The sequence below is a fragment of the Gallinula chloropus genome (assembly GCF_964237585.1).
Source record: "Gallinula chloropus genome assembly, chromosome: 1".
In the NCBI taxonomy this organism is placed as follows: domain Eukaryota; kingdom Metazoa; phylum Chordata; class Aves; order Gruiformes; family Rallidae; genus Gallinula; species Gallinula chloropus.
This window is the reverse complement of record NC_140085.1, coordinates 21491733-21509933: the sequence shown is the minus strand read 5'-3', so window position 1 is coordinate 21509933 and position 18201 is coordinate 21491733. Positions and strand designations below refer to the sequence as shown.

Genomic DNA, 18201 nt, shown 5'->3' with positions numbered 1-18201 from the left:
TTTAATTCTTCTAAGAACAACTTTCACTTCTTTGGTAAAATAGAAGATACTCTTCCTGATAAAGACAAGGCCTTTTGTTTCCATTAGAAGCACCTGTCTTATACAAGGAAGGTTTAATTGTTTTCAGAATAGCTTCATTAACTTCTGAAAGTGTTACCAGTGCAGGCCTCCCCAGAGCCAGGATGCTAATTAGAAGGAAAACTGGCCTTACAGTAGTTGAAGAATTGTGTCTTCTTTAAAAGAGCGGGAAGGCTCATTCAATCATTGACAGGCTGTTTCTGCCAGAAGGTAGGAATAAGTGCCAGTTATATGAACTCAGAGAATACCCGTGACAAATGAGTTGTTCCCACAGTCAAATAGTCTCTTCAGACAACCAGCAACAGTAAGCCTAATAATGATTAAGTAACCAATGGTAAGATGTCCATCAAGTTCCATGAGGTCAGCAGTAACATATCTGGCCTTTGTCACATTTACGCTGGCTTTATATTAAAGTGTGACCAAAAATACCTATACAGGACTAAAGAGTAAGTGTAAATATAAAATGTAAACAAAAACTAAAACAAATGAGTGATAAAAGCAAAGATCCTATTTCAACTTAATGCATGATATTGCGACTTGTTAAAATACTATGTTTTATATTAATGGTCAGGCCTTTAGAATGTCTATTTTTAAAATGCCTGGATTAAAAATAGGCACTGTGGGAAAGGAAATCACCCCAAACTTACTTAAGAATCACTAGCTAATGAGTCAAATAAGCACAGTTTTGTCCAAAAATAAATTGCCATAATTATCAGTCAGGTCCATGAACTTCTGTATTTTTTCCTAATGAAGGCTATTATTTTAAATATTTTCTAGAAGATTTGTCTAGAAAGCAGAATTGCATCATAGCTGTTGCTCTCCAATGAAGGAAGAGTAAGATAAAACCCAGACCCCGTCTAATGATTCAGGCTTATTTGCTTTTTAGCCATCATAACAGTAAGAATCTTTTCTGGCAGTTTAACAAAATTGACAGAAGAAAGCCCACTTTCATGTCCTTGTCAGACAAAAGCACAATGGAAATACATGTACATGCTTCTGACTATAAACAGGGAGCATAGTCCAAACAGCCAAGCATACAAATGTGAACTCATTTGGCAACCACAAGTGGTTGTGCATCTCAGAAATGTACGGTGAAGAAGTGAAAATGTATCTTTGCCAGAGCTGAGATGCGACTGTGAGCTGCATCCAGCTCTCTGGCCAAGGCTGTTGTCACTACAGAAAGTTTCTCTATTCTTGCTGGCATTTGAGAAGTTGTGAGCTATGATCTGGACTTGCTACGTTGGCAAAAGAATAGGAAAGGTCACTCCATCTCAGCAGTGAAACTGTCAGTAACAAAAGGATAATCCTCCTCAGTCTCAACAGCAGTTACAGAGAATTTGATGTGAAGGTCAAGCAACAAGGCAAGACCAATACCAGTGCCAATGAACCTGTCAACATTAAACACCTCTTTTTCAGAGAAGTACTTTAACACTTCAATATTCTGTGATTCAGACTGTATCTTGACATGGTAGGTATTTTTCCATTGATTCTTAGGTGAAACTAAAACTGTCAGACATACTAGAGGCCAAGTAGACAAAGCCGGACCCAGAAAAAGGACACTCCTTCAAAGTCTGAAGGTGACATTGAAGGAAACCAGCAACAGGTACAAAAATGTCCAAATAATTCAATAGATACTTTAGACTCTGTGTGTATTTGCATTTCTGAGCTTGGCAGCCCCACTGGTGCTGGCATTACTACTTACTCTAAAACTGCAACCTGTATCAGATTCCATACTGATGAAAGGAATAAGCTTCTACTACGATGGATGGCATCAGAATTCACAGTTCCTGCAGCACCTAAGAGAAATGACCAAACCAAGGAAAGTTTCTGATGAAATCGGTATGTGTTTAAGTCAGTTAAAAGAAGAATTCCATCTTCAGAGAAGGAAAATAATTTTAAAAAATACTTCTCCAACCAACATACAGGATCTCAGTGCTGGAACCAGAAATTGTACTGGCATGGTGCCCTTTGCCCATGTTGACACTATTTCCAAGTGTGATGCCTTGTTGTTTCTATGCCAGCTTGATTATTACAACAATTCTAATGAGAGAGAATAACTTGTGTGATTTTTCCAGTACCAGACTTGATGCCAATGGCTTCTTGAAACTTTTTTCTGTCTTCTTCCATTCAGCATAATCAAACACAAAATGGATGCAGCCTATACAATTGATCATAAGTAGGAGGCATTGCATTTCCTTACCTTCTCCAGATCAAGGTGAAAAAGAGCTTAAGCTGAGACCTTTCATGTCATAAAAGACATCTGATTCTTATTTGTGCCTATTAGTTGTTTTTCCTAGAAGTACAAAAAAAACAAGGAAAAAACAGCAATGTTCTATTAATATAGATTTTGTATGTAAAGCTGGATATTACAAAAAAGAATGGAGAAGGTAGAGTCTTAATGTAAGTTTTTGTTTCTTCAAGCTTGTAGTTACTGCATTACTCACAAGTGCCTACATGAACAGGAAGCTTTTTTCCTTTTTTTTTTTTTTAGTGATAATACTTCTAGGAAAAACAACTAATAGGCACAAATAAGAATCAGATGTCTTTTATGACATGAAAGGTCTCAGAATGTTATGATACCCCAAAGCATTTGTATTTGATTTGGGCTGCAGTTAGAATTCTGCTATGAGATTTGGGGGTTGCTCCCTGGAATAATACAACAGGTATTCTCCCTTCTGAGTATTTTTAAAGAAACCAGGGCATTAATGAATTACAGTTTTTGAAGAATATTTTGTCAGCATCAGTGTAATAAGGCGCAGACAGGAAGGCAATCCTATCCACCAGCATTGCACAATAAAGGCTTTCATTTAAGTGATACCTGCATGACAAATTGGGTGCTATAAGATACAGCTGTCATTGCTTGTCATTACTTGATTTCCATCCATCTGCCCCATTACATCAGTATATCAATTGTTTTATATACCAGTAATTAGGTGCACACAATGATTCTTTTGATAATCTCTCTCACTACTGTTGATCAGATCTAGTCAGAATAAAGAAGATTGTGCCTACCCTTCCTGCAGCAACTTGTAACAGAACGTCCAGAGAACTAACTTCAGGTGAGAAGATGCCAAATCCAGCAGAGGTGCAAGCAGAGCATACTGTCTCAAGACATTAGAAGGCTGATTTGAAAGAGGAGTTACATCAGCTGAATTAATATTATGTTCCAATCAATTTTCTAGACCTATTTTCCTTCTGCTAGGAAAGGAGGTAGCCTTTGGGAAAACACTAATTTTTGATTTTCTCTGCTGCACAGAATAGCCTCAGAAGAAGGCCATGATTGAAGCTAATTGTCACAAAATTTTGGGGTTGGCCAGAGAACTTGAGACTTAAGAAATTTGCCTCAGATATGCAGTGCAATGGAGTTTCAGCATAGTGTACATTTCTGATGTAATTGATGCTTAACATCCGGATTTGGAGGCAACCTTTGAAAAAAAATTCAGTAGACCCAGTCTCCAGCCTGTCCACAGGGTAGTTGTGCAGTTCAGCACCAAGCCTAGTGACACACTCTGCCCTAGAACCTTAGCATATATTGGACTGATCAACATCCCTTGGATGACAGGATCACACAAGGTTGGTAGCTCCACAACTCTGTACTTGCCAATTTTAATGTCATTCCTTTTTTTAATATCTTCTTCTTCCCTTACTTTTGTAAACAGAAATTTCCAACTCAGAAGAGAATGTTTTCAGACTCTGGGGCATCTGCCTTTCTGTGGAGACTGAAGATGTTTATCTCGAAAGGATGTGTCAACAACTTCCTTTGCAGGCTGCTAACTCTAGGAGTCTGAAAGCAATGTGCATGCTTCCATTAGGTGTGTGTCATTTCACCAGGGACAGACAGATACAGACTTAATTTCTAAAATTGGATAAAGTGGGAAGAGTAAATGCAGGAGGACACATAGGTAATAGAAATTACTAAGAAATACAACACTAAAAATATCCTGTCCCCACCAGGACCTACTCCTCTCTGAGCAGGAAAGAGAAAAGAGAAATTTCCATCTTCAGCTTTCAAAATTTCATCTGACTCCTGGGTACTGAGTGCCCAATTTTCAGCTGGCAGGTGTTGGCAAACAGCGCTGAAACCCTACCATAGTTCTGAATCCATTCTTCAACACCAGACTGCCAACTTAAGTGTCAAAATCCCAAATGACTCTCAGCACTATTTGGGGCAATCACAGGAATTGTCCAGGGACCTAGCACAACATTTTCAGCCTGACAAGGCTAAACTGGGTACTAGAGCTAACCATTGTTCATATGGGTACATATGAACCCTTTCTTCCTTAGCCTCTTCCTGTAGCAGCTGTGGCTGTTGCCATCTCTGCCTCCAGTACTGCTCAAACCTATTGCTTCCCTGGGACCTAGTCATTAGTTTCTGATGAATCACATCAGTGGTACCTTGGCTATTTAAACCTGGGGGACAGCAGTGACAAAGCAAACCAGACACCATAGACCGTGCTACAGGGTGGACTTGGAGGGGACAGCGAGCAACGAGGAAGGAATCAAAGAGTTGCATTGTGCCTACAAGTTGATGTGAAATGAACACAAATTACTCCTACTGGAATGTAACTGGTGGAAATGTGGGCACAAATGTCTTTTTGACTGGATAAGGCTGTAAATGAGAAAAATTACATGGCTTCTAATTAGCACACATGTTCAAACTATGCCCCAAAGAAACAGAAATTAGATGGGATTCTGAACACGCTGTGTAACATGAGTCTAAATGAACAGGACTCAGAGAGGAAATTACAAGTGAATTTTAGCAGTCACTGCAAATTATCTCAGGCTCTTTATATTTACTTGGCTAAACCATGACAATCAGGTAAGCTGTGGTCCTGCAGTCTGCTTCATCTGTGCCAGGGCCGTGGAAAACGAGGTTGGCTGCTGTGACTGCAGGTATCACCACCCAGAGAACAGGCAGGATGTCTGGTGTGATTCCACTGCTGGGTTGTGTCCAACAACATGCTACCCCACCATCTCAGAGCTGCTGCAGGTGGACACTCTCCACATGGTCTACACTGTCTCCATCCAATTCCTTTCCCATAGCAATAGCAGCCCCATCTTTACTCCCTCTGCTTTGAGGCAGAAACACTGCATTTTGCGTATGTTGTGAGAAGTGTTGAGCTGACTCTGCTCTGCAGGACTGAGGCTTACATGTACATCACAAACCCCCTCTGATTTAATTATAAAAATTGTTCTGTTCAGCTTTTTGGTAGGTTTTGTCAAGATAGCTTGGAACCATGGAAAGTGACTCAATCTGGGGCAATAGAGGAACAGAAGATGGGTGGAAATCAAACGTGCATGAACCATTTAGCATCATTAGGGATTACTAGGTAGGATCACTGCATAGATTTGTGCACTTAAAAGCTTTATTTTTATTCTAGGAAAAACTTCCTACATTTTTCTCTATCAAGAAATGCTACTCTTAGCAGTTGTGGATGAGAGAGAAGTAAGTTCACACAGTGCTATTCATATTTCCTATAACTAAACTCACCACCCTTCCAAAAGCAATACTCAAAACAACCTCCCCCTTGCCCCCGGAATAGACAGATCTATAAATTCTTTAAAACCTTATCCCACATTCACACAAAATAATGGTCTCACTGTTCTGAACTGTGAAGCTTGGTGAATGAGTGATGCAGAATCCCCTCCTAGAATTGCAGGGTCTCCACTAAAAGTGCACTTGAAGTTTGTCTTATCAGGCACTGAATCTCTCCGCTGATTTTGGCAGGAATTGGCTCTGTTCCTCTATGCTTACAAGTCCCTTTATTTGAAAAAAAAAACCTAAACAATCTGGAATGACTATGACATAAGTAATTGTTTGTGAGAACCAAAAGATGCAGTAGTAAAGAACTTGTTAGGAGGAATCTACTCTGGTCTTACGAAAGCATCGCTTTGGAAAAAAAGTAGTAATTTGTACGTGCTACACACCTGGTTTCTCAGTTTGACACATGTTCTTTTCAGAGGGGAAAAAAGAAAATCAACCTGATTTCTGAACTGTTGTAGCAATGTGAACTTCTTTCTAAACTTGTGATCTGTTCACTTTATGTTTCCAGATTCCTTTGATTGTTAAAGCAGTAATTCATGGATGCAAGTGGAAGCATCTGGGCAGTGGGAGGGAGTAAAAGATAGCCAGAATAAAGAACAATTGTGTGGAGCACAAATGAGGCACTGAAGATCTTAGTGGCTTATTTCTTGATACTTTTTGTCCCCTTTATGGCTTGTTTTGGTGTGAGTTGCAGTCTAAAAGCTTTAACTCACTGTTAATGCTGATTCTCATCTGGGAATATGTACATTTAAATACTCATACTGTTGTAGGCACTGAAAATTAGCAACCGCTTTTTACACTGCTATGCTATAAAAAGCATAGGGAATGCCTATAGGAGGATCTTTTCCTTTAGGAAAAAGACACAATCTGATTATAACATTGCATAATCTTAATACACATTTGGTGTCTTTGATACCTCACTCAGAGCTCAATGCCTAAGATGCTGGTTGTAATGACATGCTGCAAAACATAAAATTGCCAGTCTGATGACCTTTTCACGGATTGTCCATAAGTGATGGGTATTGCTGGATGAGGAGGAGCACATGGGAGGGAAAGGAGGATGGCTGCCAGCAGTACAGGAGTTACTGTTCCTTCTTCCTCTACAAGAAGCCAATGCTCCAGCCATAAGCAGGAACAGATTGGTGGTGGAATAGGAACACTGACAGATGCCTGTCCTCCGAGAGGAGGTTGGGAGTGTCTGAGCAAGAGGATGGATTTTGAATGGAAATCCCAAAAGCAAGTAAATAAAGATAAGCATTAAGAACATGTGAGGGGAAAAAAAAAAGGGGGGGGGGGGGAGGTGGGTGGGAAGGCAGGCTGGAAGGATATGTCAGGGAGAAGAGATTGCTTTACAGTGAAAGAAAAGGCGGAGGTAGACAGTAGAGCCAGAGACCTATGCAATAATAAATAATAATAAAAGGTAAAGGAAAAAAAGACTTGGGTGTTTCAGAGAAATGAAGGAAGGAAGTAAAATGAAGCCTAGGAGCAGATCACATAGGGATGAAGCAGAGAAGACTAAAAACATCTTCCAAATTGAAGCCCACAGATTTCCCAGTGCTCTGAATGGCTAGCTCAATAAATCTCATCCAATTTGTGGAACGTTCAAAATTCTTTTAGTTAATTTTGTAACCTTCTCCTTGGAAATGCAGTACACTTTCTGTATTGCTAAAGATGTGTCTTGCAAGTGGAAGTAGGGATTAATTTGACAAGTAATTAACTATTGAGCCAACTGTCCCATCAGTAACCAACTTGAATAGAGAGACCAATGAGTGTGATGACAGGCAGTGGAACATTAATGAGTAAAATAATGATAATTCTGTAGACGTTAAATGGAAATGACAAAACAGCTCTTGCCCACTCTGAGCTTGTGCACTGAAGAGGTGTAGTCAGTCAGTCTCCAAACATTACATACCGAAGCAAAAGCCAAGATAAAAGGCCTGAGACTGTCCCTGATCTGATCTCTTACAAAAAGGAGAGGGCGGTTTATGAAAATCTATTCTGAGTACAGATGAACTTAGGATTTAAGCAAGAATTGATGTATTTAATTTATAACAAGTGTAGACAATGATTCCTTGTTTTTTGAGTTCATTGCATCTTTCAAGGGCTTCTTCCCCCTCTTACTATCCAATGTGGATCATGCTGAAAGTAAATTATTCAATTAAATGTCAGAATATCCAATAAATACATCAACATCTTATCTGAGCAGATTGTTCCAAGAGATTTTAAAATGGTTGGTACATTTTATATGCAGCAAAGGTCTTCAGAAATGTCTGTTTCTCTTGGTTTCCTTTTAATTTGGCAAGGATTGAAGGATTAGTCTTCATCACAGACCAAGATTGTGTCAGACAGGATGAACTTCTGATGAACATTGACCACTGAGGCTAGTAGTATTAATTATGCCAAATGTTTCTCCTACATGCACACTTCCCATTCTTGACACAACATACACTGAATGTTTGCAGCTACTTTTTTCCCTCCCTGTAAATTGATGAAGCCTTCACCAAAACACACATGAAAGGCTGCCTTCATCATGGCACCAAGATCTCATATTTTCTGCTTCCATCTTTATTATCAGAAAGATTGTTCTAAAATAAACCAAATCACACCACCAACAAAACATCAAGGCAGAGTAACTCAGGGCAAGAACTTTGGCTCAGCTGTTGCTGGCTTTCCTTCTCTCGGAACTTTCTCCCAAATTTTCTGACAGTCCACATCTGCCTCCATCAGGCAGCAGGAGATTCTGACAGATTCCAGTCTGCTATGAGTTTGGAGCAGCAAGAGGTTCCCACTTACTTGTCAAGCCAAATTTGCAGTTCAGCTAAGGATTTTTGTGGTATGATAGTTTCACAGCCCCTTTCTGCAGATTGCAATGCAGATGAAACATTTGAATTAGCAAAAGGATATTGCAGAGTTCACAATGCAAAATTAGACCAGATAAAATTGCAGAGGGAGCGTATTTAAGCGACAGGGAAATAAATGTCAAATTGGGGTTAGAGCCCTCAGAGAGAGAAATTTAGAAGCGGAACTCTGTGACTTCAAGGGTCTTTGGAAAATGGCAACTTACTCCTTGGGGAATGCAGCAATGAACCAGCTGGTAGGGAGGGGTGATGCCAGATGCTATAACACCTGCATTGAGGTAGTTGGGGAGTGTATGAAGTAAAGGGAATGTGTTCCAGTGTAATAGGCAGCTAGAGGAATATTACTTAGGAAATAAAAGCATAAGAAGAAAAAACAAAGCAGTGGTCCAGCATACTGGAAACTGGTGGTTAATGTAGAGCTCTATTGTCTCCCAAAATTCTCTTTTAATGAGAATTTTATTATTGTTGCCCATCTGCATGATGTAGGAAGATCATGGCTCTGGGATCTCATAAAATTACAGCCAGGCAACCATTGCCCCAGAGAATGCCAGAGGAGAAAGGTTTGTAGTGGTGGTGACAGGGTTTTCATGAAGGATGTGGAGGGGAAAGGAAAAAAAACCAAAGCTTTGAAGATGCTGTGCACAATCACTTAAGTTTCAAGCTGGGACTGACGTAAATCTCACACTGGGAATGATGGATGACAGGGTTGCTGTGGGACTAGCAGCCAGCAATGGACCACACCATGAAGACAGTTTTTCACTTACACATTAACTTCACAATCTACCGTGTTCAGTCCTGTTGATGTTGATGCATCCTTATGTCTCTAGCAGCTGCCTATGCCCAGTATGTGTTACGGTAGAGGAATAATGAATCAGAGAATGCTTTCTCATGAGACTAAGCTAAGCAAGATGCCTGTCTGGTGGTAGCCAGCTTCTTCACTGATAAAAAATTCAAACCATTACATCGGACTGGCTCCAGCACTCAGTCAACCTCTGCCTTACAGAAGAGCTGACAGTTAGACCAATTTTGAAGCATACAAATCTTGCAGTCTGGACTGCATCTTTCCCAAAAGAAGCAGAACTGATCTTAAAAAAACAAAACAATATACCCTGAAACCACTAGTTTTAAGAGGAGCTTGTCATTAGACAGGTACCAAATAAAGGAGTGTTTTAAACCACTTTTCCCTGGTATCCCTTTTCACCTATGACTCCCAACCTGAAAAACAGCTCACAGGAGCACTGTAATCACAGAAGCAACAACATCAAGCCCTGACCCCTCTTTCTGGCAAACGCAACTGGAAGGACAGCTGAGAACATGCTTTGTTGGGGGTAAAAGCAGCAGTACAGAAAGCATTCATTTCCTTAGCAACTAGGACAACCTCTTCTTTAATTAGCACATCATGGTCTGAACTTCGCTAATAAAACCTGCCTACACTGCATGCTAACCATGGGTTAGGTAATCTCGCGCTTGCCAACATACGGCAGCCTACCACGCTCTGCATCCTGACATTCTCCACGGTAGCACCCTGTTCTCAGGTCCCACATCTGCAGGCATGCTGTGGGTGGTGGTAAGGAATGATGCATCCCTGTGGGTTTCTCACCCTGGACTCGTGATCCCATGTCTCATCACACATTTCTGTGGGCTGGCAGGCACAGAGAGTGCCGTGGAACAGCTTCTGTGGGGCTCTCTTGGGATTTGGGAGTTTGTTGTCTATACCAAAGGAATTAGTTTCCTGGCATTAGTGTAGGAGATGTGGTAGAGGAATAAGCAGCCCTCCTTGGCCTGTCCTCCCTGATTACTACTTTGTGCCACTCTCTTCTGGAGCTTCTACCCCAGCAGCCTCGCTGATGAATAATAGAATAGCGTAGGAAATCACCAAGATGCAGTGGCACCAGCAATTACACAATTACAGAGCATGCAGAATACGTTCTTCTAGAATATAAATCATATGGGTTTGTAGTGCAGTTGTGCTCTTCTTTCTGCCCCAGTATTAACAGGGATGAAAATAATTAAATAAAAACCCAATCAAGGAAAACTAAATATCTGGGTGAATACAAGTTTTGAGGAGAAAAGAGGGTTTGCAAAACCATTGCCATAGCTCTAACTGCAGGTTATGTAGAACCTTTGCAACTTCTATCAGCGTAGCAATAGCAGCACTAAGTTTACAGCAGACAGTAAACCTGATGTGAGATACCACATGCTTGGATATTTTTTCTGGGCTGAGTTCTGTACTGCCATGGGCATTAGAGAGGTAGAGTCCAAAGCAATCACGGATGTGCCCGTATAAAATCCTGCCACTCCAGTGGAGCAAAGTGTACTGTCACAGCAGGTCTCCCTAAGTGGGAAAAATAGTGCATTCAAAAGAGGTGAAAACTAGATTTTTATTTTTTTAAAATGCTTTATTTAATAACAATATGAATTAAGGCAGAAAAGTCTTCTTGGTTTTTTTTTTTCCTGCTTTAATGAATTAACCCTGGGGATTAGGGAAAGAACACAAGATTGCATGCTGTGTATAGAGAGCCTGCTGAGCAGAACGGTGGATGAGGCTGTGTCTACTTGTGGGAACACCTTCAGTACGCTTTTACCTACAGTTCACATAAAAGTATATGTCAGGGGGGTTCTTAATTATGAGATTTACATGTTAGAAATATCAAAGGAGTATGTTTCACAATAAAGCAGAGATGATCGCTGTAGGTATTTTGGGTTTGGTTGGTTGTTTTTTTCAATGTTGAACAACATGGACTGAAAGAAAAAGCTGCTGCCATCCTACAAGAAGAGAGATATTTATGCAGGATGCCAGATACTATGTAAATGTACTCTCTGAAAACCAAGAAATTGCACCTCAGGATCAGTAAATTCTCTGAATGCACATACATACCAGCACACATACAATATTGAGCCTATGTTCTTAAATGCGGGTAATTCTTGGAATACCAGCAACAAGGTGCTTTTCTTCCGTGCTTGAAAATGCCAGACTTTGAACAGATCATTGTCCCAGCAGATCCAGAGATTCAGAGAAATTAAGTTCTGTGATCAAAGACACACACTGCTCTTCTGAAGAGGAATTCAGGAAATGCAACTTCAGCTGGCATAAAGAACTGTCGCCTCTTTGCTCTGGTTATGTGCATCCCTAAATTAGCCATTAGATAATTCTGCCACTTCACTGAACTTTTGCACATTCTGCATCGAAGGTACTTATTCTTCTTTGTCCAAGAGGAAAGATTTTATTGGTAGTTACAGAAATAAAAGAGAGAATAAAACTCCCATGCAAATCTTATGTTTTGAGTATTTTCTTATTTGGCTGTAAAAGTGATATTCCCAAAGGTGTGGAGTCAGGGATATTTTAAAACTGCTGATGAGCATCATCCCATTGCTAGCTTAATTAAATACTGGTGATTTACCCATTACAAAAGACAGTCAGTTCCATTAAAATATCCTTTCCCAGTGTATGAAGGCATAAAAAGAGGGTGTAATATCAACTGCAGAAACTATTTCTATAAAACAGAAATAGTGAAGTTGATTTCCTCTACTAAAGTGTTTTGAGATCTACTGATGAAAAGTGCAGTAGGGGCAGGTAATTTCATTATTACTCCAGAAGTCTGTTGCTCCTCTCTGTACTGGCAGATACTACTCTCAACCAATTAAGATATGGGATTAAAAGGATGCTTTCAATTTAGAATATTTTTTCCTGTAGCTGGAATAGTAATAACACCTTGGAAACCACATGATAAAATTGCTTTCCAAATGAAATCTGGCACTCTTGAGCTCTACCATTTGTTTTCATGCACTGATCCTTCCACCCCTGGAGAGATCTTGCTGACAGCTCCTGCTGCACTCCTGCCCCAGGATACTGATGATGATAGAGCATTAAACTCCTCCTTGGAAGCCAGCAATCCTCTATTGCTTCTGTAAGTATCCCTGACAAGCAGAGCTACCTTGTCTGTTCCTGTGCAATGGAAGTGAGGGGGGGTCTATCTCTTGCTTACTGCATCTATTGTTGCCTAACTGAGGACTTACAGAACATGCTTTCCCAGGTTCAGCTTAAGCCAGTTTCTTTCATACCCCAAATGCAAGACTCAACTCTAGTTGAGCCTTCGTGGCAAAGCTTCTGTCAGCCCACATGCCCCTGGGCAGTGGCAGGATTAACACACAAAGAGAGGTTGGGGTACTTAGTACATAACTGGAGTCCCAGCTGCTCTGACATTGAGCTTTAGAGATCTCTTGTAACCTTTTACAGGATTTTGGAGCTGTGTTGCTGACTAAGATGTGGGAATCTGTGGATCCGGTAGCGATCTTATAGTTTACACAGGTTTTCCTTTAGCTCAAATAGTTGGAGTCTGACATGCTGGAGAAAGAGCACTGTGCATTCAATTCTGATTTGCCATTACCATAAAACACTCTATAAAAACTGGTGAGTGATGGTAAAAACCCAACATGTTGGTGCTATAATTTGTTGAAGTGTTTAAACCTCATCCTGAGACTGATTCCTTTGAGTGATGGACTAAACGTACGATGGCCACAACTCTTGCCAGAAGCATCTTGTTTGCTGAAGTGGAAGCCGAAGTCCCCAAAATCTTGTTTTACATTCACCCACAGCACGGCATGAGCAGGAGCCCCCCTGTTTCATACTGACAAGGCACACACATTTGGCCAGTCCAGGGGGCTGTTGGGTTCAGCATTCTTAATCGCTTTATAATTGGATTCTTTGTTGGGCCACTTTGTGTGCATTTATCAGCAAAGTCCAGATCAAGAGAGGTCAAGCAAAGCCTCTCCAAACTTGCCACTGCCCTTTCCACAATTGAGATCACTCCTTTAAAGTTTAGAAGACCAACATTTTTCTTTATGGCATCTGTGGACTAGGGTAACATTTACTTCAGATGAAATGTATTTCCATAAGACTGACAGAGGGTCCCTATAGTCTTGCTTGCCTGTGGGAGCAGGGCAAGAGGAAATGCCAAGGGCAAGCCTCTCTCAGACCCACAGTCTTGTTTCTTTTTCATCCAGTGTGTGTTTCTTTTTTATTCTTCCCTTAAGCAATGAGCTGAGCTCCTGCAGCAGAGGAAGGATTGTTGACTTATAGCGTATACATGCTGTGGAAAGGTTACTTCAATCAGAGGAGAAAGAAAAATTTTAAAAAAAAGAAAAAAATGGAGAGAAAATGCTACCCAAATTGTGTGTAAGCATCAAGAAACAAAAGCTCTTCTACTCATAAACAGAGGTGTCAAAAGAGATGTCTTTTAAGGCACCTCCAGTAATCCTTCTAGATGACTTTTGGTGTTTTTTGGCAGTGACATGCGCACACTTGAAAACCCCACTCCTAGGTGAGAACCCCATTTTGTTAGCAATTGTACAAATAATCCCACACTGCCCCCTAGTCGGGGATTTTACAGCTCTTCAGGAGGGTACACAGAGCAATTACCAGGCAAAAAAAATGCTTCTAGTGAACAAAGAGGATCACACAGCAAGTGTACTCTTCGGCTGCACACAGAATAGGAAACTACTGAGCCCTCACTAAAGCTTTTTTGTTTGCTTGCTTGTTTTGTTTTTGTTGTTGGTTGGGTTTTTTTGGTTGGGCTTTGTTTGGTTTTTGTTGTGTTTTGGGATTTTTTTTTTGTTTGTAGATTTTTATAACATATGAAGAGGTTCCTCCCTGTTATCTCCAAAAATGCTTGTGAAAGTGCAGTGTGAGAATGATGGACTGATCTTAATTCCTCACTATGAATATGCACTGTCCTTCTGGCTCTGGGGAGAGCTCAAGTGGGAAGAGTCACAGAGAAAGTACATGACTCTGGTAATTACTTCTGTGGATGAGAAAGAATGTAATAAAAGCAGGCCATTAATGGACTTCAGTAGTGTTCGTGGTCAAAGTACATGAGCTTTGTATCAGTCAGAGGTTGTGAGAGCTAAAGCAATTTCACCATCAGTGTGATCTTTCTATGACTGGAGCAAGAGGTTTATGGGTGGGAGCTCAGTTCTGAGAACACAGCCTCCCTTGTAAAGTCTTCAGGTATGCAAGCATACCCCAAAGTTTTTTGTCCCTCCAAGAGCAAGAACAGTGAAAGCCATTAGAGTTGTCAGGGCCTGGAACAGGCTGCCCAGGGAGGTGGTTGAGTCACCTTCCCTTGATGTGTTTAAAAAAAGGGTAGATGTGGTACTTAGAGATATGGTTTAGCTTAGGATGGGAACAATTTGACTTGATGATTTTAAAGGTTTTTTCCAACTGGTGATTTTGTGATTAGTATGAACCCTCTGATTCAAGCACATGTACCTTAGGGCATGGCAAAGGAACAACCATATCCTGGATGAAATCAGTTCTCTTCAAAGTTTCTCAAGGGTGCAAAGAAGCTGGGGAGGTGAGGTGGCTAGCCAAGAGAGGAAACAATAAAATGATAACAAAGGTTTTCTCAGTGATGGCCAGCAATAGGACAAGGGGCAACGGGTGCAAGCTGGAGCATAGGAAATTCCATGTGAATATAAGGAAAAACTTTTCCACTGTGAATGTGACAGAGCACTGGAACAGGCTGCCCAGAGAGATCATGGAGTCTCCTTCTCTGAAGACATTCAAACTCCACCTGGATGCGATCCTGTGCAATTTAGTCTAGGTGATCCTGCTCTGGCAGGGGGGTTGGACTAGATGATCTTTTGAGGCCCCTTCCAACTCCTCATGTTCTGTGATTCTGTGAAAATATTTCATATCAACCTTGACAAATTATGTCTGACTTGCTGCCCTTTGAGACAACAAGCCTCAGCACTAGTTTCTTACTTCCAGCAAGAAATTCAAAGCTATCCAAAGAGTCCTCAAGCCATAATGAAATACTCATGTGGTCTGGTTATAACTTTGTTCTCAAGTCTGTGTGTATAATCAGTGTGTACACGACTACCTGTATTTATCGGTACCTGAGTTTTCAAAGGCAAATTCAGTCTCTTGCTCATAAAATTCCTTCTTCTTGGAGACTGCACACCCCTTGCTTTTCACATACTAGAAGTAATTTATTTCCTCATTGCATTACTTTGAAAATATGTCTGTTTCTGGAATGCTATTGAGCATTAGATACCTGGACAAGAGTATGTCTGTGAAGTTGTACCAAGTAAGAGTTCAGTTCAGTGCCAGTTACTGAAATACATGTATTGTGCAAGTTCTTCTAGTGCTTTCTCTATAGAGGGCAACACCTTCTCTTCATTTATCCTTGGACCTTTTAGCTGTAAATCATTTTGTTAGTGCTTTGTAATATACTAAAGGTATGTTGGCATATTTAATCTGTGATTTTTGCATCAGGAAGCAGTCCTTTACTCAAAATCAGCCTGTGACTGTGCAGAGGTAAGCAAAGTTTGCAGTCTTTATACTGAACAAAGCTGTTGCTTGAAATCTCCCCCCACAGATATAGTGAAAAATTGGCAGGACAAGGTTTTGAGTAGCCTGATGTAAATTTGAAGTCAGTTAAGAGCAAAAGGGTTGCACCAGGTGACCTACAAATATAAACTGTTCTGTGATTTTTCCCAAGCCAGGCATGACAATGAGCATGATGCAAAGTGGAATTAAAAGCAGACTGCCTTGATTCATTCACGCTGGGGTCAGGCCACCAAAGTATGTCACCCTAGCCCACACAAATGTTTTATGAGTCGTGGAGTGCTATAGAGTGCGGTCACTATCTTCTGTGAGTGCTGATCTCAGCTCTTGGGCAAGCAGAAGTCACCTTCACACTGCCAGACAAAAACATCTCCTTCGTAGATTTCAAAGCTTCCTCAGTCCTACCCCAGGTGCTGAAAGGAGTAGTAGTTACCTACTCATGATGGACCACTACTGTACACAAGAAAGGTGTGTCAATGTGAAAGAAATCTTTTGACTGTGGGGCTTGTCTTACTTTCCAAAGTCAATATTGCTATCCCATCAAACTGCCAATAAAGTCAGTCCAGATGAATTTAGGACTACTCTCAGAAAAGCTATTGGCAACAAGACTCATTCCCTTTTCTAACCAACATAGCTATGCTAGCAAACTGGAAAGGTGGCCCTAACTTGAGCAGCCTCCAGAAACTGCAGTTTCAACAAGAGTCCAGAGCAGTATAGACAAGATGAGTATGATTCACTTCTCCAGATTCATCTTAGTGTAGGTGTCTAAAACAGGTCAAATGAATCACAGCCTAAAATTCCTGCTTAAAAGGGAGTCTACTTGCCTTGCTCAAGCATACATGCCTCTATTACGAATGATTCTCATGAGACATTTCTAACACTGGACCTGCTATAGGAATGATACACATACGTAGCCACATCAATATATCAAGTAATCAATATAACAAAACAAGATATTTCAATACATTCAAAACAATTGTAAATTTTTTTCTTAACATTTTTTAGATGGGAATTTGGCCATTTCTGTGTTTCAGAGTGAAGGCAGTGTTCAGGATTGCCCAACAAATGGTATGGATGTCTCTGGAGAGCTCCAGACATCAGTCACTTACAGGATACCAAAGCCTTCTCCATCTTCCAGATCCCAAGGGCTCTCCTCTACCTTTACAGTCACCACATGACAGGAGCTGCATTTTTTTATATCTGGGAAAAGAGAGCTGCAAATATGAGAGGAAGGACTATCTGGTATTCTTCTAAGTCTGGTAAATTCTTCCACTAATATGGTAACAGTTTCTCTTATCGTATCTGAAAAAGGATTCATTTACTTTCCTCAAAAGAATAGCAGATAGCTTTTCAGAGTGTTCAAAGGTCCCATGGTTCATATTCATTTCACTCATAGGTCTGGCCAAATAAATTGAATCACACTGCAGTGGTCTTCCATTTAACCTCATTATTCTAGTTTCTGTCATAAAGAACATAGTCTTTGCTAGTATTTTTTTAAAGCCAGGGGATATCAGCCAATGCACATACACAGAGATTCCATCTCCCTCAAAAGCAAATGTTATCGCTTACAAGCAAGCTTTTTCTTTTTGCATGGACAAACAGTAGTCTACAAAAATCACATCTGTAACTCTGTTCACAACTTAACACTGTGCTTATCCACCACAGCATAAAGTTTTTATGCAGTTGTCTCAGCACTCTAAAATACATCTACATGGGAACTAGAAAAACTTGGGAATACTGCTGAGCAGGGTCTATCAGAGCAGAATTCCCTACCTGAAATGCCAGTCTAGATGTTTGGTTCACCCAGCTTTGAAACAATCCAGAGTGAGATGTGTTACATCATGCTTATGCACATATACCTGCAAAATAGACACATAGAAAGCTTCAGGGGAGAGAAAATAATGCCATAAAATAGGGATACAAATGGCTGTGTCTTCATATTTTAATAATTTCTGCAGTAAAAGATGAAGACCAAGGGTCTTAGTGATCTTCAGTGTTTCAGCATTTCCAAGCACCCACCACAAAGGATCCCTGAGTTTTTTATAAATCACTCTCTGACAAGATCCCTTTGAGGTATTTCAAACTAAAGCAACCAGAAAAAACACAGTCTATACTATATGACTATTCATTCCTTCATTTATTTTTGCCACAAGCTCGTAATTTTCACTATTAAACACCTAGATAAGTACCAAGAAATCGCTATTCACTGGCCAAATGTGTCCCCATTAAACAGAGTTTATGCTAATACACTCTCAGTTAAGTAACAGTTATTCATTATCCTCAGGCTAAATTGTTTCACTGGCAGATGTCTCATTAAAACAGCTGTTCTAAGCAACCACAGCCATGCAAAACAGGGGATTCTCTATTGTCAT

General features: G+C 40.5%; 1 protein-coding gene across 1 annotated transcript; it reads left to right on the top strand.

The window, feature by feature from the left end:
- Positions 1–1859: 1859 nt before the first annotated feature.
- LOC311205182 (uncharacterized protein) lies at positions 1860–6200 on the top strand (the record flags this gene model as incomplete). Its single annotated transcript, XM_084279495.1, has 5 exons — positions 1860–1917; positions 3060–3137; positions 3738–3890; positions 5460–5524; positions 6132–6200. Exons 1-5 carry the CDS (start codon positions 1884–1886, stop codon positions 6198–6200), a joined length of 399 nt encoding a protein of 132 aa, XP_084135621.1. The 5' UTR covers positions 1860–1883.
- Positions 6201–18201: the final 12001 nt, after the last annotated feature.